Raw genomic sequence first — 19219 nt, forward strand, 5'->3', positions numbered from 1 at the left:
AGATGGATGAATAGATATTTAACTGTGCCTGAATGAATGCATGCTTTTCTATTGTCTATTTGAAATGTGTCAATATAGAAAACATATATGGGACAAGATTGAAGGTTCTATTGAATGAAAAGAGATGTTTTGTTGACATTTGTCTCTCTATCTTCCTCCCAGGGCCCCGCCTCTTCCTGTCCTGCCCCATGGATGTGGAGGGATCCAGAGTGTGGTTCACAGATCTGTGGAACTATTCCATCATTCCCTACATGCTGGAGGCTGTCCGAGAGGGGCTGCAGGTACTGTAAAATTACACAACGCTGGAAATGTGGCATCAATTCACATTTGCAGTAGAACAAGGCCTTTGAATGATGGTTAGTAACTAACACACATACACAGAGATGCAATACATGCATGTATATAATAAGCCCCCCCCCCCACACACACACACACACACACACATATTTTTTAACACTTTTTTGGTTACTACATGATTCCATATGTGTTATTTCATAGTCTTGATGTCTTTACTATTATTCTACAATGTAGAAAATAGTAAACATAAAGAAAAACCCTTGAAGGAGTAGTTTTTAAGGAAAATCACTGATCATCTAGTATTATTCTAACCGAGTCTGTCTGTCTGTCGACCTGTCTGTCTCCTAGCTGTATGGGAGGAGAGCTCCATGGGAGGATCCAGCACAGTGGGTGGTGGAGAGCTATCCCTGGGCAGCCAGCCCCCTGCAGCACGAATGGACCCAGCTGCTGAAGCTCCGGCCAGTGGACGTGGGATTCGATGGATACTCCATCTCCAAAGACGGCTGTCCCAGCAAGCAGGTTCCCCAGGGAGACACTAACGGAGACCCCCTGGTAAGTGAATTATAATCCCTTCCTCATGTTAGCCTTTCTGACAATCTTCATCCCAAATATCAGTTGGATTTGGAAATATTGAAGAAAGTCTGTTTGGTATGACATTACACAATAATCCTGTATGTGATGATGGTCTGTATGGACAAAGGCTTCACTTGATGTTTGTATCCAAGATCAAAGTCTTTCATTAAGGTGCTTTTAAAGACTATCTACTGTCCTATTGATGCTTTTATGGTTAGCATCGGTGTCTGTATGTAGGGGACAACCTATCTGACCTCTGACCTCTAATCTCCACAGATGAACATGCTGATGAAGCTAAAGGAAGCGGCCCACTGCTCTGCCAGCACTCAGAGCTACGACAGCGACTCCAACAGCAACCAGGATCACCATGACAACACCGTGCTGGACTTATCACTGGAGTGCACACTATGAGTCTCACTGGGTCAGATAATACTCACTGTGGCTGGGACACATCCTAACTTGAGATACCTTTGTGTTAGTCATCCATTGACATCAATGGGAGACTGATATGAGGTTATGTATTTGAAGATGTATTTAAAGTTAGAATTTGGACTTCTGTAATTTCAGATCTTTAGGCAGACATATTACATAATAGTTGGAACTCACTACTTTCCAAAAAGGGTTCTTCAAAGGGTCCTCCTATGGGGACAGCCGAAGAACCCTTTTAGGTTCTAGATAGCATAACCTTTTATTCTAAGAGTGTAGACCTTACAGGGCTATTAAATTCCCGTCCTGAAGGGATGAAATACTTCTGTTTTTTCATCCTCTCCTTCTAATTCAGATCTGGAAACCACTTGAATACAATTAACTACCAGATAGAAACAAAAAAAACTGAAATGTTTCTCCCTTCCAGGACTGGAATTTAATAGCCTTGGGCCATACTGGGTGCTGGTAACCCAAGATAAAAATCCCAGTCAAAGTTCAATAACCTGAATAATTTCAACTCAGTACTCTACTATTTTCAGTGTTTATTAGGAGTATGTTTACAATCACAGGCAAAGACAGTCAACCATATAAATAAATGACAAATCTTATGAGACGTCAAACCTGTTGCCTTGACTGTGACCTAACCTAGGCTATAGCTCATGAGATGTCAAACCGGTTGCCTTGACTGTGACCTAACCTAGGCTATAGCTCATGAGATGTCAAACCGGTTGCCTTGACTGTGACCTAACCTAGGCTATAGCTCATGAGATGTCAAACCGGTTGCCTTGACTGTGACCTAACCTAGGCTATAGTTTATCAGATGTCAAACCGGTTGCCTTGACTGTGACCTAACCTAGGCTATAGCTTATGTGGTCCAAACTGAGTAGCAATAACTGGATATACATTCACTCAGCTGCATAGAGCTTTTTTTAATTTATTTTTTATTTCACCTTTATTTAACCAAGTAGGCAAGTTGAGAACAAGTTCTCATTTACAATTGCGACCTGGCCAAGATAAAGCAAAGCAGTTCGACACATACAACAACGCAGAGTTACACATGGAGTAAAACAAACATACAGTCAATAATACAGTAGAAAAATAAGTCTATATACAATGTGAACAAGTGAGGTGAGATAAGGGAGGTAAAGGCAAAAAAAAGGCCATGTTGGCGAAGTAAATACAATATAGCAAGTAAAACACTGGAATGGTTGATTTGCAGTGGAAGAATGTGCAAAGTAGAGAGAAATAATGGGGTGCAAAGGAGCAAAATAAATACAGTAGGGGGAGAGGTAGTTGTTTGGGCTAAATTATAAATGGGCTATGTACAGGTGCAGTAATCTGTGAGCTGCTCTGACATATGGTGCTTAAAGCTAGTGAGGGAGATAAGTGTTTCCAGTTTCAGAGATTTTTGTAGTTTGTTCCAGTCATTGGCAGCAGAGAACTGGAAGGAGAGGCGGCCAAAGGAAGAATTGGTTTTGGGGGTGACCATAGAGATATACCTGCTGGAGCGCGTGCTACAGGTGGGTGCTGCTATGGTGACCAGCGAGCTGAGATAAGGGGGGACTTTACCTAGCAGCTTGACCTGTGTGCATTTTCTTAGTGGAGAGGCACACACCATGGTGGACATATTTTTTATGCTTAACTTTCAAATGATGCCTTGCTACTTTTATAACAACGGTGGTAACACGCATGCCTTTAATGAACATGATTTCTATAGAGGCTGTGCAGAGTTTAGGTCCTGGCTGCTAGCTTGTTCAGACTTTGATGAAAACACATCCTTTCTGTGCACCTAGCGGGTAGCAAAAAGGTCTAGGCTTTGGTTAGGGATTTTTTTAAATCAGTGATGCTTATAGGATTTTTTGGTGCTCTGCTTGGGAAAATGTGAACTTATTGACAGAATTATTTTTTTTTATATATTACCTCATGAGCATTTCAAACAGTATCCCAACCGTGCTTGTTTGTCTTTTGTTCAGCTCAAAACGGAGCGCAATCCCTGCATGAAATGTTTCAACCCAGTGTTTCTCTTATAGAGGCACTTTGGACATGTAGACCCACATCTGAAAGGTCCCAGTCTAGAAAGGAATCCGAGCGACTGCATGGCTTTGAGACAGAGGCTGGCGTGTCTAGTCATTCACTCTGGAGAATTAGCACCAGGACCATTTACATCAAGTGTTAATGGGATCCTCAGTGTTGCTGTATTGGAGTGACTAGAATTGATTCCCTAATAAGATGGAGTTTTTTCAGAGTGGCTTATGCTACTACGAGGCACCACTTTGGTTGCTCCCCCTCACAAGGTCCCCATTATCTGCCAGTGTTGTTGCTGTTCATCCTCTGAGTGTTCTTAGAAACAAATGCTATGCAAATTTCATTTGGAATTTTTGACTAAAGCCAAAACAAAAATTCGCTTCCATTTTTACGTATTGTCAAAAGTTGTATTGTAAGTACATTGATGTGTGAATATTTTTGTGAGGTTTGTATTTTCACTACCATGTCTTACTGGATTGTAAAGGGTGATGCAAGCACAAATAGAAAATGTTTGTTTTTCTTTTCTTGGTCCCACAAAGTTTGGATGTTGGAATGTTGTGAAAAAGGTGTGCTATTGAATCTAGTTGTTAATAATGTTTAATAATTATTTGATATGTGCATTTTGCTTATGTAAAAAAAAAATGTAAATATTTTATCTGAATCCCACGTTTTGAAAACATTTTCTAGAAATCTTGTACAGAAATAGAGAGTAGTCATTTGTGTACAGTTTGGTTTATAGATTGTATGTTGTCAATAATTTATGTGAAATATCATGAGACTGAGAATAAATCTGGTCACGATACTGTACTTTTCATTTTTTTGTATTCAGAGAAATCCTCTAAAGTTATTTTAAATGCAAAAAGTTTTATTTGATCTCATGTGGTTTTAAATATTGTTCAGCAATGTTCAGTGTGTTAAGCCCAGTTCCATTGTCTCAACTCTGTCTCAACTTTCTGTTATTATTTAGGCTACCTATGTAATTTTCTGTTATTATTTAGGCTACCTATGTGACTGGTATGTCCTCCGGTCTATACCCCATATACCTGCCATCTGTACAGTAGAAGTGTGTACAACCAGAATGGAGGGCCAAAGTGACTGCACCTTTTCATTGTCTGTTTTAAGACAGTGGAAGACCATGCGTTCTTTCATACTGACCTGTCTTTTGTATTAGAACAGCAGTGACACCTCATCTATCATCGTCTACTTTTTGTAGTAGAAATATAATGAATCCTATTGACATTCAGTAATGATTTATTAAGTGTTATTGTGTGTTTTTTTTACCATTGTCAAGAAAGCAGGAGTTGTTCTTTACATTTTCTAGTTTTATTTGGAAAAAAATACTCTCAAAATACAAACATTTAAAGAAAGCATACAAATAATATATGTATTTTTAAGTTATACATTGAACATAGATTAAAGACATTGCATCTGGATTGTAAGAGCCTGGCCTTTTCACAATAGCATTGTAATCGGATATAATCCTCTTGGTATAAAAATGCCCCTTACAAAATATGGTACAAAGAGTAAAAGGTGCAAAAATATGTCAAATTTGCTTAATAAGTACTGAAATATCTGCCTCAACCAATATGACCCCCTACATTTAACATATAGGAGAATTGGTTATATCACAGACAAATAGGCTATGTGTTCAAATTAAAGAATGCATGGGTCTCATTTGGGTAATAATGTCTATATACAATATATGTGACAATATACAGTATGTGTTTAAACTTTATATAAGCATAATGTATGTGTTATGCACAACTAAGACACTGTAATCTCTTCATCCTCTGATTCTGAGAAGTCGGAGTGCTTGCTGGAGTTGCAAGGCGAAGAGAGGTGCGACTCCACACTGTTCAAAAGTTCGCGCTCTGATGGCGAGCGGCAGAAGGCTGAACGCGGGCTGTCCCGCCTGAACGCATCCTCCACCTCCTCACAGGACTTCTTCCCGACGTCACTGAGGTCCGGGTGGGGGTTCATTTTAGTTGGAAGGGTTTGTTCCCGGCAACCTCCGGACGACAACAACTCCCTCTCTTTGGAATTGCGCCATTTCATTCTTCGGTTTTGGAACCATATTTTCACCTTGAAAAATACATGAAATATTATTAGGCTATCTAATAGGCCTAATGGTTGATTCTAATAACAATAGTATAACATACCAGTAATAATCCCAAAATAGGCCTAGCCTATATTAAGATTATGTTTTGTATTGATGTGGGCCTAAATTACTTTTTAATTTTTACCTGTGAGTCTTTTAGCCCAAGTTTTGCAGCCAGCTTCTTTCTGTCTGGTTTGCTGATGTATTTCTGTTTCTGAAACATTTTCTCCAGGGCTTTGCGCTGGACATCAGAGAACACTGCCCGTCGGAGCATCCCTCTCCTGGGCTTTCCTCTTGCAGCCAGCGGCCATGAAAAGGTACCAGGGATAGGAACCACTGAAGACGATGCTAAAATATTTTTCAAAACAACATACCATTAGCATTGCATCATGTCAGTCAAGAAAATGCACACATAGGCTAAGTGAATGTGAAAGTAGACTAGCCTGGCCTTTTCTTCAGCGAGTGGGTGGAGGGGTTAAAGGTGCATATGAGATAATTATTTCGTAGTTTAAACCAAAGTCTCTCTTTAAGATCCGAAATGCAGTCCGTTTGAGTGAATTGGCACGAAGCAGCTAATTAGCACATTGCTTGGTCCCTTATAGCATTGGTATGGTAAAAAGGCAGAGTATCCCTTTTGAAAGGCCCAATGAAAGATAGAGTAGCTAATGAAGCGTGAACGGTAATTGTGTAGTAATGAACTAACTGAAAAAAGGCTTAGGACAGGCCGCTAAAGCCATATATTACTGCAACAAAAGAGATCTACACTTTCAAACTAATCACAACTGTCTGCATGCCAAGATCATTTGGAGAATACTGATGGCTGGGCCCTATTTTTGCCACACATCCTTTTTCATTAAATACGAAAAGCTATGAGGCTAAAGTTGTTTTGTTGCTCTCAAAACAAGCTGTCTCTAAATCCAGATCTGCACCTTATCCATTTTAGAATATTTTAATCGTCTTTATTGTTGGCTATTCGAAAGCCAATTTATGTGTGAATTCACTATAACTTCGGGAAAAAAATAAACCTATATTCTTAATCTTGAAATATACTGTATAACAGAGAGCACTGTAGCATTAGACCGGCCCATAGCCTATCATTAGATTGTACTTGCACGACTCCAGGCTACTGTGCTATCTACAGTGCCTTGAAAAAGTATTCATCCCCTTGGCGTTTTTCCTATTTTGTTGCATTAAAACCTGTAATTTAAATAGATTTTTTATTTGGACTACATTTAATGGACATACACAAAATAGTCCAAATTAGTGAAGTGAAATTACAAAAATTACTTGTTAAAAAAAATATATAAAAAATAAAAAACAGTAAAGTGGTGAGTGCGTATGTATTCATCACCTTTGCTATGAAGCTCCTAAATAAGATCTGGTGCACCTAATTACCTTCAGAAGTCACATAATTAGTTAAATAAAGTCCACCTGTGTGCAATCTAAGTGTCACATGACCTGTCACATGATCTACGTATATATACACACCTGTTCTGAAAGGCCCTAGAGTCTGCAACACCACTAGGCAAGGGCTACCACCAAGCAAGCGGCACCATGAAGACCAAGGAGCTCTCCAAACAGGTCAGGGACAAAGTTGTGGAGAAGTCCAGATCAGGGTTGCGTTATAAAAAAATATCAGAAACTTTGAACATCCCACGGAGCATCATTAAATCCATTATTAAAAAATGCAAAGAATATGACACCACAACAAACCTGCCAAGAGAGGGCCACCCACCAAACCTCACAGACCAGGCAAGGAGGGCATTAATCAGAGAGGCAACAAAGAGACCAAAGATAACCTTGAAGGAGCTGCAAAGCTCCACAGCGGAGATTGGAGTATCTGTCCATAGGACCACTTTAATCCATACACTCCACAGAGCTGGGCTTTATGGAAGAGTGGCCAGAAAAAGTCATTGCTTAAAGAAAAAAATATGCAAACACGTTTGGTGTTCGGTAAAAGGCATGTGGGAGACTCCCCAAACATATGGAAGAAGGTACTCTGGTCAGATGAGAATAAAATGGAGCTTTTTGGCCATCAAGGAAAACGCTGTCTTGTGCAAACCCAACACCTCTCACCACCCCGAGAAAATCATCCCCAAAGTGAAGCATGGTGGTGGCAGCATCATGCTGTGGGGATATTTTTAATCGGCAGGGACTGGGAAACTGGTCAGAATTGAAGGAATGATGGATGGCGTTAAATACAGGGAAATTCTTGAGGGAAACCTGTTTCAGTCTTCCAGAGATTTGAGACTGGGGTGGAGGTTCACCTTCCAGCAGGACAATGACCCTAAGCATACTGCTAAAGCAACATTCGAATGGTTTAAGGGGAAACATTTAAATGTCTTGGAATGGCCTAGTCAAAGCCCAGACCTCAATCCAATTGAGAATCTGTGGTATGACTTAAAAATTGCTGTACACCAGCAGAATCCATCCAACTTGAAGGAGCTGGAGCAGTGTTGCCTTGAAGAATGGGCAAAAATCCCAGTGGCTAGATGTGCCAAGCTTATAGAGACCTACCCCAAGAGACTTGCAGCTGTAATTGCGGCAAAAGGTCTTATTTCTTGTTTGTTTCACAAAAAAAGTGTCTTCAAAGTGGTAGGCGTGTTGTGTAAATCAAATGATACAAACCCCCCAAAAATCTATTTTAATTCCAGGTTGTAAGGCAACAAAATAGAAAAATTGCCACTGAGGTGAATACTTTCGCAAGCCACTGTATTGTTAGCTAACTTTAGATTTTTCACATCAGCACGATCCATAAACATGCATAACCCTCTATGTGGTCTTGTGAGAATATTGAAATAATGAATAGCCCTAATGGGAAATTAGTCCATGACTGGTAAATGCCTATCAGCAGAATGTGTGTGGCTGCCGGAGGGAGCTGACCAATTAGTCATGGTGCTGAAAGCTTTGTGAGTTATCAGTAACTAAGTGCACTGGCTCGGTGGGAAAGAGAAGCAATGAAGAGACGCAAGCAGCTTCCTTGTGAGAGGGGATCCGCCTCAAATTTAGACCATGACAATTGCGGCTAATTTGTAGATTAGGGGAACCGGTGCAAAATGTCAGCAGTTCCTGCCTCTGCTAAATAGGGCATCAAATTGGCGAGACTGATTCCACGATGTTCTTCGGCTTCCAACCTCTGAACTAACGGTTGTATTTCCTCTAGATTCAACTAGCCAATGGCAGATTGTTTTAAGGCACAACGACATCAGCTGAATACATGGAGCATGACATCGGATTATTAAGTGGATTTACCTGGAAAATAGGATGCTCTGAGGAAGGGGTGAAACGATCCGTCAAAATATGGCAGAGGGAAGGTTTTCCCGTGCATGGCATGATGCATTGATGGTGTACACGATGCTGTGATTCAAAATGAAAGAAAACATTGAATTAAATTACTCATTTCGTTTTGTCAAATCATATAGGCCTAAAATGTTGTGATACTGCCCTCATAATCTCGATACATGCATTACACAAATGCACATCCCTGCGTAACAAATGCTAAATAATGAAGTTTACATTAGCCTATACATTCCCAATAATCTTACCGTTTCTCGTTTCTGGTGCTAGGATGGCATTAACTCCAAACTTCAGATAGTTAGGGTCGTTGTTGATGGAGAGTGGGTTCTGAGGAGAGCCCGTTCTTGTCTGTGCTGAAGTGGTGATGACAGCTTGGTCAGTGTGGTGACTGCAGGTCAGCGTGGTGGCTCCTGATCCCGGGGGAGACACGCTGGGTAACGGAATCGTCCGGTGCAAGTAGCTCACTGGCCGGCTGATCCTCAACAGGTCCTCCACCAAAAAGCTTGAGTGGGCGGCGAACGCTGAATGCAAGGACTGGGGCAGAGAGTGAGCTGCCGGCGGTCGAAGTAGTCTGGGGTACATATCGGGAGCCGCAAGTGCACTAGGGAACATCATTGCTCCTTTTGGGTGGATAAGGAAAAGTAATTGTAAAGAGCCCTTTCTCACTGAATGAGTTTCCGTGGCCTATAGGATCCAAGTGGAAAGACTCACAGTTCTCTTCTGACCATTCCATTTAGAAGAAGCTTTTTATAGTGGACCGTTAGCAAAGCCTTTTCGAAACTGACAGTCAAACAATGAAGTTCAACAAAGTTCTCGACGTGAGTTTCTTTCAGGGGAAATTCAGTGCCTGCTGATTGGTTCGAAGAAGCAATTTATGATTGGATTAGACTTCATAAGCAAGCGCTAGACAATGTCCTTTTAACAAAGAAAGTGTAGTCATCAATTTTGCACACTGACCACTTTTTGGTATAGTTTTCACTGTGATAACGGTGGCAGCACACAGAGACTAATTAAAGGCTATTTTAAAGGACTCCACAACGTTTGTCTGTGAATAGAGGGTTTATTAAAAAAGTGTATTTTAAATTAATTTGAGCATATAACAGCATAATGTCGTTAGTTTCGGGCTTGTGGGAGGAACTTTGAGAATATGTATGGTGATTGCCTCATTTCTATTAGGATGCAATGCCATAATTGTAATTATTTGTAAATATTATCCGCATTCACTTGTATTCAAAATAATGTTGTAATTAGGCTATTGTTGTTATTATTATTATTATTATTATTAGGCTTATTGTTTTGTATGACCATTTTCCCTCGTAGCTCATTGAAACGGAGTTTAAAAAAACATTGTAGCATAGCCTATTGGGTAGGATATTATGAGCACAATATGTCGTCTGTACCAGTATGTTTTTCCCTGCGAAAATCAGACAGGCTTTAATGTCAGAATATTTAACTGGTGTGTTAAAAACGGTGAATCTGAGAGATCCCATTTCATGTCGCTGGTGCCTCTGAAAATAATGTGCAGCTCTGGCCATTGCGCTCTTATCCTCTTATCCATGAAGTAACTGTCACCCTCTCAGCTGTTTGTTCTTTCTTACCCTGACACAAATCTTTCTAAAAAATCGTATTATTCAGTTTGATTTCAATGGGCGGTTAGAGTCTCATTCTTTAAGTGCATTTGTGCTGTAAGACACCAATAGATAAAACGGTTTTGAATTTAATGACTACATTTATTCAAAATAACTGTTGTGTGTCAGTGTGTGCCTTGGAAATGTGTGTCCTATTTCTTGAAAGACCAAAACAGGGAAGAAAAATCATCAATGAGCCTACTTGCAATTAGATGCCTAATGTATTTTAACAGTCACTATAATGCTATTTAGCCTAAGGTTTGAGAATGAACCATGTGACTTTAAGACATTTCATTAAAAAATGAATGATAGGCCAAGTTATGTAGGCCTAATAATAAAACATAAATAAACCTGGTGGTATGACAGCTATAGTTCACATTGATGTCATTAAATTAGTATTATTATTATTATCACCATTTTAAGAGTTACAAGTTTAGGGCATGATCTTTTGTTAACGCTTTATTTTAAGGTTCCGTAACAAACCATTTAAAATGCATTTATAAAGTGTGTGTTGACTATTTATGAATCATTACTCCAACATTTATAAATCCTTTATTAATCATCAGTAAAGTATTTTTTGCAGTCCCCAATCCAAAGTTAACGCTATTTATACTTGATAAATACTTTACAAATATTTTGAGGGATCAGTGAAATTTCTCAACAAAATATGGGCATGCCATTTGTAGACATTTCAGTAGTACCTGATAAAAAAATAAGCACACATCACAGGATTTAAATATATATACATAGGCCTATGTCAATGTGAATAACTAGCTTACTAACATTTAAAAATGTGTTAATAATGGTTAATAAATGGCGAACAAACTGTTTGTTAATGCCTTATAAATGGTTTATTATGGACCCTTAAAATAGTGTTACCGATTTTTTATTTTTTTATTTTTTTTACAAGCTCCATAAGTTTTTTCCACTGTATCTGCCATTTAAACCGTAGAAGCATTGTTTAGAGGGCTAAGTCAGACCCATGCAGCGCTACACATGGGTTCATTTTATTGTAGCCTAGTAGGCAGGCCTATGTCAAAGCGAAAACTTTTAGGATAGGTTGCAAACCGCAGGAGGAAAATGATAACCGCCCATTGATGAAATAGATTATAAAACAGGGGGGAAAGTTAACAAAAGAGTTTCTTTGAGGAAGATTCTATTTCGAAGTTCTTTTCTGTGATCGTCTAGGAGAGGTGAATCCTGAGGCCTGTTGGCTAAGACCTGTGACTAATGGCGTTTGACCGCTGCTCTCTCTTTTTTGTTCTCCTAACCATTCATTTTAAAGTGGTTACCTTCACATTTCTTTCTGGAGAGTCAACACTTCTGCTTTGAAAGTGCGCGGAAGGTAAGCCCGCGTGTGTCCTAAGTGATGGCACAGAAGGCAAATCTCCATGAAATTATGCGCCAGGCGCTTCCCATGAAAATAGATGCATGGTAACTATGTCCATTACTAACGCAAAAATTAATTGTCATATTTTTTGTATATATTTTACAAATGATCTAATATTAGTAGGCTCCAATTAGCCATCTGATCCATCAGTCTTGCATGTTACCCATGCATGGCCGAGTGAGTTTATTTAGGCTATTTATAGGTGAATCCCATTTGGGCTGTGGATATTTTATGCAAAAGAGCCCTGGCAGTAAAGACATCGTTAGCAAAACTTCCACATAAACACAAATTAATCCCACTCAATCTTTTCAGACCATAGAGCAATGTATTTATTAGGACAGAGCAGAGTCTACACTGTAGGCCTACGTTTGTGGTGTGAGGTTCATGGTGTGTGACGGTTATATATCAAGTTTTAATGCTATAGCCTCTATTCATCGTGCCTTGTCTAGCAATTTTCAGATGGTGTCAGTATTTAGGCCTTTTACCTGTTATAGGCAAAATATTGAAATAATATATTGAAATGTTCATAGGCTGAGGAGACTAATTACTGTAACATTCTTGAATTAAACAAATTATGCGTATAAACACTCCTTAAGAGAAGAGGGTCATTTGACAAATGACATGTTTTGTATATATATAAGCCACTTAGCTTAAACAGTTAATGTCTGAGTAAACAGACAAGTAATTACGTAACCGTGAAATCATTACATTTTTAGATAAATGTATTGATCATTAGATTTGCGTTTTATGTCCCGCCTGGGGAACCCATATTAAGACACATTAACACAGCACCCACCTTCACAGAGAAAAAACATCACTGTTAAGTTCAAAGCGTTTTATTATTTCAGGAACCTTCGAAAATCCCCCTATTGTACAAATCAAGCAGATGGTTTGCAGGAAATATAGCTTAGCCCCAGTGACCGAAACTAATTTCTACTAGCTTTCCAAGTCTGACACGATTGTTTTCTCTTTACCAAATATAGTCTAGAGAAACAGCTGGTCGGTCGCTGAATTAAACACATTTAAAACACATTTTTCAAATATTATATCCCCACCCTCACCACCCCACGCTTGTCCGTAGACACAAGAGGTGGGTGCATTGAAATGATAATGATACTGTAGATAGATACAGTAAGACTGCCGCAAAATATTTGAACCGTTTCCTAGATTCATTGTTATATATTCAGGTTAATGACGTACATTTGTGAAAATGTTGATTAATAATGTATGGCCTTCTTGCAACCTCATTTTTTTTGCCTAATGTATGGTACTCTTTACCTGACTTTCTATTCAATATATTTAACTGTATTTAGTGAGCAGATACTGTAAATAGACCCATCATTAGCATTAAGATTAATAAATTCTATTTATTTTTCTTTAAAGCAATAATAATAAGTGTTTTTATAATTTCATTGCAGACTATGACAACATTCAGAGAAATTGGCCTATAGGCCTACCAAAGCATCGTTGAAAGTTATGCTGTTAAAAAAAAACTTTTTTACTGGTGATATATTTAAAAGGAAATCATCAATTTCTAATTTTGTTTTTACACACGGTCTATTTATTTTACACGCTGCTTTGGAGATGGACGGTCTTTACACCTTCTATAAGCCGCCTTCTTGAGTGGTGCTCTCCCTCTTCAAGTCTGGCTCAGCAGCTGTTTCTGACTAGGATCCGGCCACTGCGGAACATTGGAGGGATTAGGAATGGCCCAAGATACAGAGGAGCTCTGACAAGCATTAAATCGATATTAACTTTGCATTAAACATAACCCCCCGTTTTCAAACGGAGAGAGGCACAAGTCCACGGACAAAGCGTTTCAGTGTGTGTTGCTCTGAATGCACCTGTTCCCCAATTTACTTGGCAGCCAATCTGTGCTAATGACGGGTTTCTATTGAGCCCCCACCAGTGTCAGTTAGTCCATCCTTTGTCTGGTCATAGATTCATAATGATGTTTTGCTTAGTTAACTACTACAGGTTTACTACTAAATATTTACCACTTAATCAATATATTGTCATAGCGTCACCTTATTGTCTGTTTGACTGCTGCATGATTACAATGATGGGAAATTGGGCATCTTACCTTGTCATGATGGCTACATTAATTTTAAGTATGAGGTGAAATCCCAACTTTTGTTTGAGTCTGTCAACATTTATCAACCAATTAAATGTTATATGCTTCCAAGGGGGAATGGAAATAAGACCTATGCTATATTCTAGCAGCATTGGTCAGGAATATGATATAGCCCAAGATAAAAATGTTGCATAAAAAATATACTGTAACCTTTGACCTACTCTAGAGGACTGGGATGTTTTGGAACAGATGTGCCCACCTTTGTGGATAGAATTGTAATCTTACCATACGCAATATATTTGCATTTAACCAGGCAAGTCAGTTAAGAACAAATTATTATTTACAATGACGGCGCCGCCGTATGGGACTCCCAATTATGGCCAGTTGTGATACAGCCTGGAATCGAACCAGGGTCTGTAGTGACACCTCTAGCACTGAGATGCAGTGCCTTAGACTGCTGCCCCACCCGAGAGCCCTTAAATAGTGGATACCTATGTGTCTATAAGTGCCAACTAACCATTTATTTTGTTCCTTTGGTAACACTTTTTTGGGATAATCCCAAGTAGATGGTTTGTAGTTGTTCAGTATCTGTTCAATAACTGTCAACAACAACTATCCACTAACCCTAGCCCTAACCTTAACCCTTATCCTCTCTGAAATTAACCCTAACCCTAACCTTTACCCTTATTCTTAACCTTAACCGTAACCTTAGCAAGCAGTTGATTATCAACAGACAGTTTGTTGATAGTATGCCCATCTACATGGGACTATCCATAAAAGGTGGGACCTGTAATTAAACTCTGTTTGGTTGTAGTATGGTACATAATGTTTAAAGCACTGAACTAAACACTCAAATGAGACAATATGAAAGAGAAGTCTTTCAACTACAGTATCATTCAACAACATATTTGCTTATTGACTAATGGTATATGAGAATTATCAATCAGTTTTACTGGCTTTGCTTTTGCTCGTGGTGCATCATGGTAGTAACTGTATATGGGAAACATTTTCCTCGGTATTGTCTTTGTACCCTCCTCTTAGCTCAAATAACCGTTTCAATTCAAAACCTGGTTCTGTTCTCTCATTAAAATGGATGGCTGAAAACATTGGGCTTTTGGAAAGCACTCATAGAATGCTCATTAGTCCTAAATTGGTCATGGGAGCTCAGGGAACATCAACGTGGCAAACATATTTAATTCTCATTCTAATCTCATTGGGCCTCATAACGTTCCACCACGATGCTGGATCTTTACGGAGGCCTCTGCACCTGGCAGGTTGTTTAGAAAAATCTTGTAAATGCCTCTGGTTAAAATGTGCTCCACGCAAAACCCAAGCGTTGCTACAAATCCCCAAAAGGGGGAATCTTTGTGGTTGTCAACACCAGTTTAAATAAAGGTCTGGTTGCTATCAAGCGATCAATGCTGCCAGAAATGACCCCTCGGTTATACTAACCTGGAGCATTATTCTTGTTGATCGTTATAATAGGGACACATTGGGAAAACCTACTCAATACGATGGCACACAAAAAGAGCTCTGAGTCCTTGGAGGGAATAGTCTTTTTTAAACCTGAGTGCTTGTATGGGCTGACGGGGCTGCAGTGGGAGTTTGGGCACATCGACACAATCTTTAGCTTTGTTTTAGGCCTGAGCTTGGAGAGCTGAGGAAAGCACCTTGTCGAAAGGGTTCCATTGAGTTTGGCTGATGGGTTGAGCGTGGGGGCTCTGCAGTGGCAGCGAGGGTGCTTGTGTACCAAGGAGGAGCTGGGGTTGTTCTCTGGCCACTTGAATGGGGGACGCTAGCGCCTGTTGGATGGATGGTATTGATGTGGTTTAGCCGAGTAATCGGATTGAAAGTGAGCCATGGTATTTATGTCAGTTCACATTTCGTCAAGTGCATAATATGCATGGCCGCGGCGTGGGGATTCTGTATTGAGACTTTGCCTTGCAATTCAGTGTTATAGAAAGCCAAAGCCTCATTTAATTCAAATATAATTCTCACTCAACCGTTTACCGTTTGATATATTTGCATAACAGCAAAGGCCCTTTGCCTTTTCAACGTCTGTGTGTGTCTTTTTCTGATGGTTCCCTGGCCTAGACCCCTAAGTGTAAAGTGTAATTGAAAGTGTATACTATACAGGAACAGGGTTTCTCACAGGGATAATCAAAAAGGAGGTGAGGGAGAGGTAAAATCCCAGACAATGACATGTAACTTTTCCCACTAAAGGGGCAATAATGTCAGGTTAAGACAAAGGAGAGAATGCTTTACAACAGTGTAATACGCCTGAAGATGTGTGAACTCTCACGTGATATCATTTCACAAACAATTGCTTGTTGCTGTTTCTCACACCTTATAGTTTTTAAAAACATTTTAAACAATGGTTTACTTTACAAAAACTCTTTACTTCACTTTTTTTATTTGTTAAATGTGGTTATTTTTCACAATTGCTGCTATTTTAGGTTAATAGAGTTAAGTGTTTTTGTTATTATTCAAACGGAATAAGTGTTATAAGGAAATAGGGTCAGTCCTTAATCCACATGTGTAAAAATAAAAAGGGAATTGCAACCGGAAGTGAGTCCACAACTTCACAGAATATCTTGTGATATATGTCAGTCATTCTCATTCAAAGCCACGTTGTTGAATGGCAAATAGATAAGATATGCATGTTACTAAGCAAAAAAATAAATAAAAAACACACAAAAAACAATGGCCAACATAACAGTCAAAACAAGTTTTAATTAACTTTGTTTGGTTTTGCACTCCCCACAACTAGCAATATGTCTATCTGACATTAAACGATCTATGTCAAGACTCGCAGATAGTTTCAGGATTTAAAATTCCAGTTCTGGTTCTGCTCCCTAAACCTGCTTTACTCCATTACTATGCAATTCTAAATTAGTTAGTGCATTTAGAAAATATTTGGACTGATATTTGGATATAATTTATGTGGATCTGAGCAAATATTTTACCTCAATATTCTACACCTTTATCAAATAATTATTTCAGTCAAACATTTCAGACAGACAGGCCTATCGAATGGCTGGGTTTATCTAAAGCCCTTCTCTTTTCCCTGTGTGGCAATTTGAACCCACATATCCCAAATCACATCAACAGAGAGTGATCCTGACACCATACTGTTCTCTGCCAAAATGATTGTCCTTCTGTCCCCATCACAAGAAAACCCCCTTTGAACCTGCCCCCATCCTCTCTAGGAGTAATCCATGGCCCAGACTTAGATTTTGTTCTCTGCCCCTCCTTTTCCTTTCTAACAAGCCCAAAATGTACAGCAAATGAGAGGAAAGGCAGAAAAAATGGTGTTAATATCAGCATGTCAGACGGAAGATTAATCCTAATCTCCTTCTCTGTGTGGCAGGGAGCGAGGTTGAAAGGCATGGGGAAACAGCGGCAGGGGACTGGCAGCCCTGGATCTCCTCCTCCAATGGCATAATGCTGCCAGCCGCAGTGCCTGCTGGCTGTGAGGACTCCACGGGGCCACGGAGAGCCCCTTCCCCACCATTCTAGGCTTTCACAGGACACTTCCTGAAGAGGTGGGTGATATTGGCCCCCCGTCCCCTCCCACATATGGAGAAACCTCCAATCCCAAGCTGCTCTTGTGCTGGTATCCTTGTTTTCTGAATCAAAGGTGTAATAACTTTTGATGTGGTAACCCCATTGAAAATCATTGTTGTCATGACACCATGCTAGGACAGGTTCTGTGAATGAAATTAGACATCATTTTCAGTATATGCTGTTCCTTTTTGTCTAACGTTCTATGATACTCTAGAAGTAATTATTTTTAAATCAAGGGGTAAACATGAATTTAAATTACTGGAAATGTTTGAAGATATTTCAAGCTACAATTTTTTTTCCACCTGTTACCACAATCTTTTACAAAACAGAATATACTTTACAAACATAAAGTAAATACCAACATTTACAGGACTATTCCATGCTTTGTTGACAGTCCAAGTATGACTCTGTTTCTTACATTATTTAAATATCATCATAACATAGTGGTGAATTTACCGTGCTGGTCAAATGTTATAAATAACTTCCATGCTATTGCGCATCCATCTGAGAGATAATGACAAGTAGCATTAGGAGTAACTGAAAGAATCAGAATACATAGATTTCATACAATGATCCTGCTGTTGTGATGAAAGGTTGGAGAACTGCTATAGAGAATACAAACAGTGGCATTGCAGGAGAGGCAGGTGGACTTCAGCTGGTGGAGGTATAAAAATAATCAAATAATTGTCCCAAAGGGACTTCATGAAGTGACCAGCCTGTGAAGCCTTCAGCGGTTGTCGTGTCCAATGATGGTCAAGATTGCTGACAGAAAGACCCCAAACATTCAGCAGGACCTTTTGAACTCTGGGATGCTCTCTAAATAGGGTATCTCAGTGCCCTCTGTATTCAGCTGTCTGACAGACAGACAGTCACAGAGGAGGGTGCCCACTGGTTGAAGAAACCTGAAAAGGCAAGCCCTCTGCAGTAGCCTCAGACGCCCACACTAAAAAACTCTCAGCTATCAGTGAAACATAATTTTGTCTTTTTCTCATGTGCTGTATTTGTGGGAGTAAAAAACGAGTGTTGGATAAGTGTAATAAAATAATATGCTACTGAGACTCTATATACTGAGGCCTACATTTGAAGAAGCCAGCAAGCTCTGTAAAAGTCCCACAATGTGAATTTATAGTCACTTTCTGCCAGAGTGAGTGAAGCAGAGGCCTCTGAATCTGAGCTTTGTACAAAACCCACCCAAGAGTGAAGAGGCTGGACTGAGTATGTGGCATGCCCAGCTGCCTTGAAGTGGAGGGGTTTCCTTTCGGAGGCTCTCTGTCTCTCTGAATACAATGTAGGTGTTACTGCCCAGAGAGAAAATAACAAAAATAATCACTTGAGAGCTGAGATTCATTCTTGAGGGATGTTTTTTTTTCCATTCTCACTCAGTCATGAAATCATTCATCCTTCAGATGAGGAGGAGTCCCCTTTACAAAGGGCCTGGGGCTGCCAATGCAGTCTAGTCTCATAGACTAGACGTAACATAGTAAAACCTAACCCGGGACACTCAAATTAGTATGATGTGTTATGTTTGGTATGGCTACATAAAACAGACGGTTACTCGAAGCAAATCTGAAAGTAGGACGGTTGTTTGGTTGGGGTTGGATGGTTGGGCATAAAACTCGAACGTCTAGCAACTCAAAGGTTGCGTGTTCGAATTTCAGCTAATTAGCAACTTTGCATCTACTTACTACATTTTAGCTACTTTGAAACTACTTAGCATGTTAGCTAACCCATTAACCTAACTCCTAACCTTATCCCTAACCTTAAGCACTAACCCTAACGTCAACCACCTAGCTAATGTTAGCAATAGACACCTAGCCAATGTTAGCCACAACAAATTGGAATTT

At 39.6% G+C, this 19219-nt stretch overlaps 2 protein-coding genes across 7 annotated transcripts in view; one reads left to right on the forward strand and one right to left on the reverse strand.

Annotated features, from left to right (window-relative positions):
• The window catches only part of LOC110499041 (neuron navigator 2), a 168429-nt gene extending 166086 nt beyond the window's left edge, over nt 1-2343 (forward strand). For all 6 annotated transcript variants that reach the window (XM_036958477.1, XM_036958479.1, XM_036958478.1 and 3 more), the window contains 3 exons: nt 163-281; nt 646-849; nt 1147-2343. In XM_036958477.1, coding sequence (XP_036814372.1) covers nt 163-281; nt 646-849; nt 1147-1281 — 458 coding nt within the window. In that variant the 3' untranslated portion in view covers nt 1282-2343. The remainder of the gene's footprint in view (nt 1-162; nt 282-645; nt 850-1146) is intronic.
• A 2285-nt stretch (nt 2344-4628) lies between these two features.
• On the reverse strand, nt 4629-9481 carry LOC110499068 (homeobox protein DBX1-B-like). The gene is made up of 4 exons (XM_021575949.2): nt 8965-9481; nt 8672-8776; nt 5565-5767; nt 4629-5403 (listed from the first exon to the last, which is right to left on the reverse strand). The coding sequence occupies exons 1-4, from the start codon at nt 9329-9331 to the stop codon at nt 5086-5088; spliced, it is 993 nt and encodes a 330-aa protein (XP_021431624.1). The 5' UTR covers nt 9332-9481; the 3' UTR covers nt 4629-5085.
• Between the last annotated feature and the right edge of the window lie 9738 nt (nt 9482-19219).

This window comes from Oncorhynchus mykiss, chromosome 2, assembly GCF_013265735.2.
Source record: "Oncorhynchus mykiss isolate Arlee chromosome 2, USDA_OmykA_1.1, whole genome shotgun sequence".
In the NCBI taxonomy this organism is placed as follows: domain Eukaryota; kingdom Metazoa; phylum Chordata; class Actinopteri; order Salmoniformes; family Salmonidae; genus Oncorhynchus; species Oncorhynchus mykiss.

Coding starts and splice junctions, on each gene's coding strand:
- LOC110499068 (XM_021575949.2), bottom strand. CDS start 9,331: ATGATGTTCCCTAGTGCACTTGCGGCTCCCGATATGTACCCCAGACTA. Junction 8,777..8,964: donor AGCACCAGAAACGAGAAACG/GTAAGATTATTG, acceptor TTTGAATCACAG/CATCGTGTACACCATCAATG. Junction 5,404..5,564: donor TTGGGCTAAAAGACTCACAG/GTAAAAATTAAA, acceptor GTATTTTTCAAG/GTGAAAATATGGTTCCAAAA.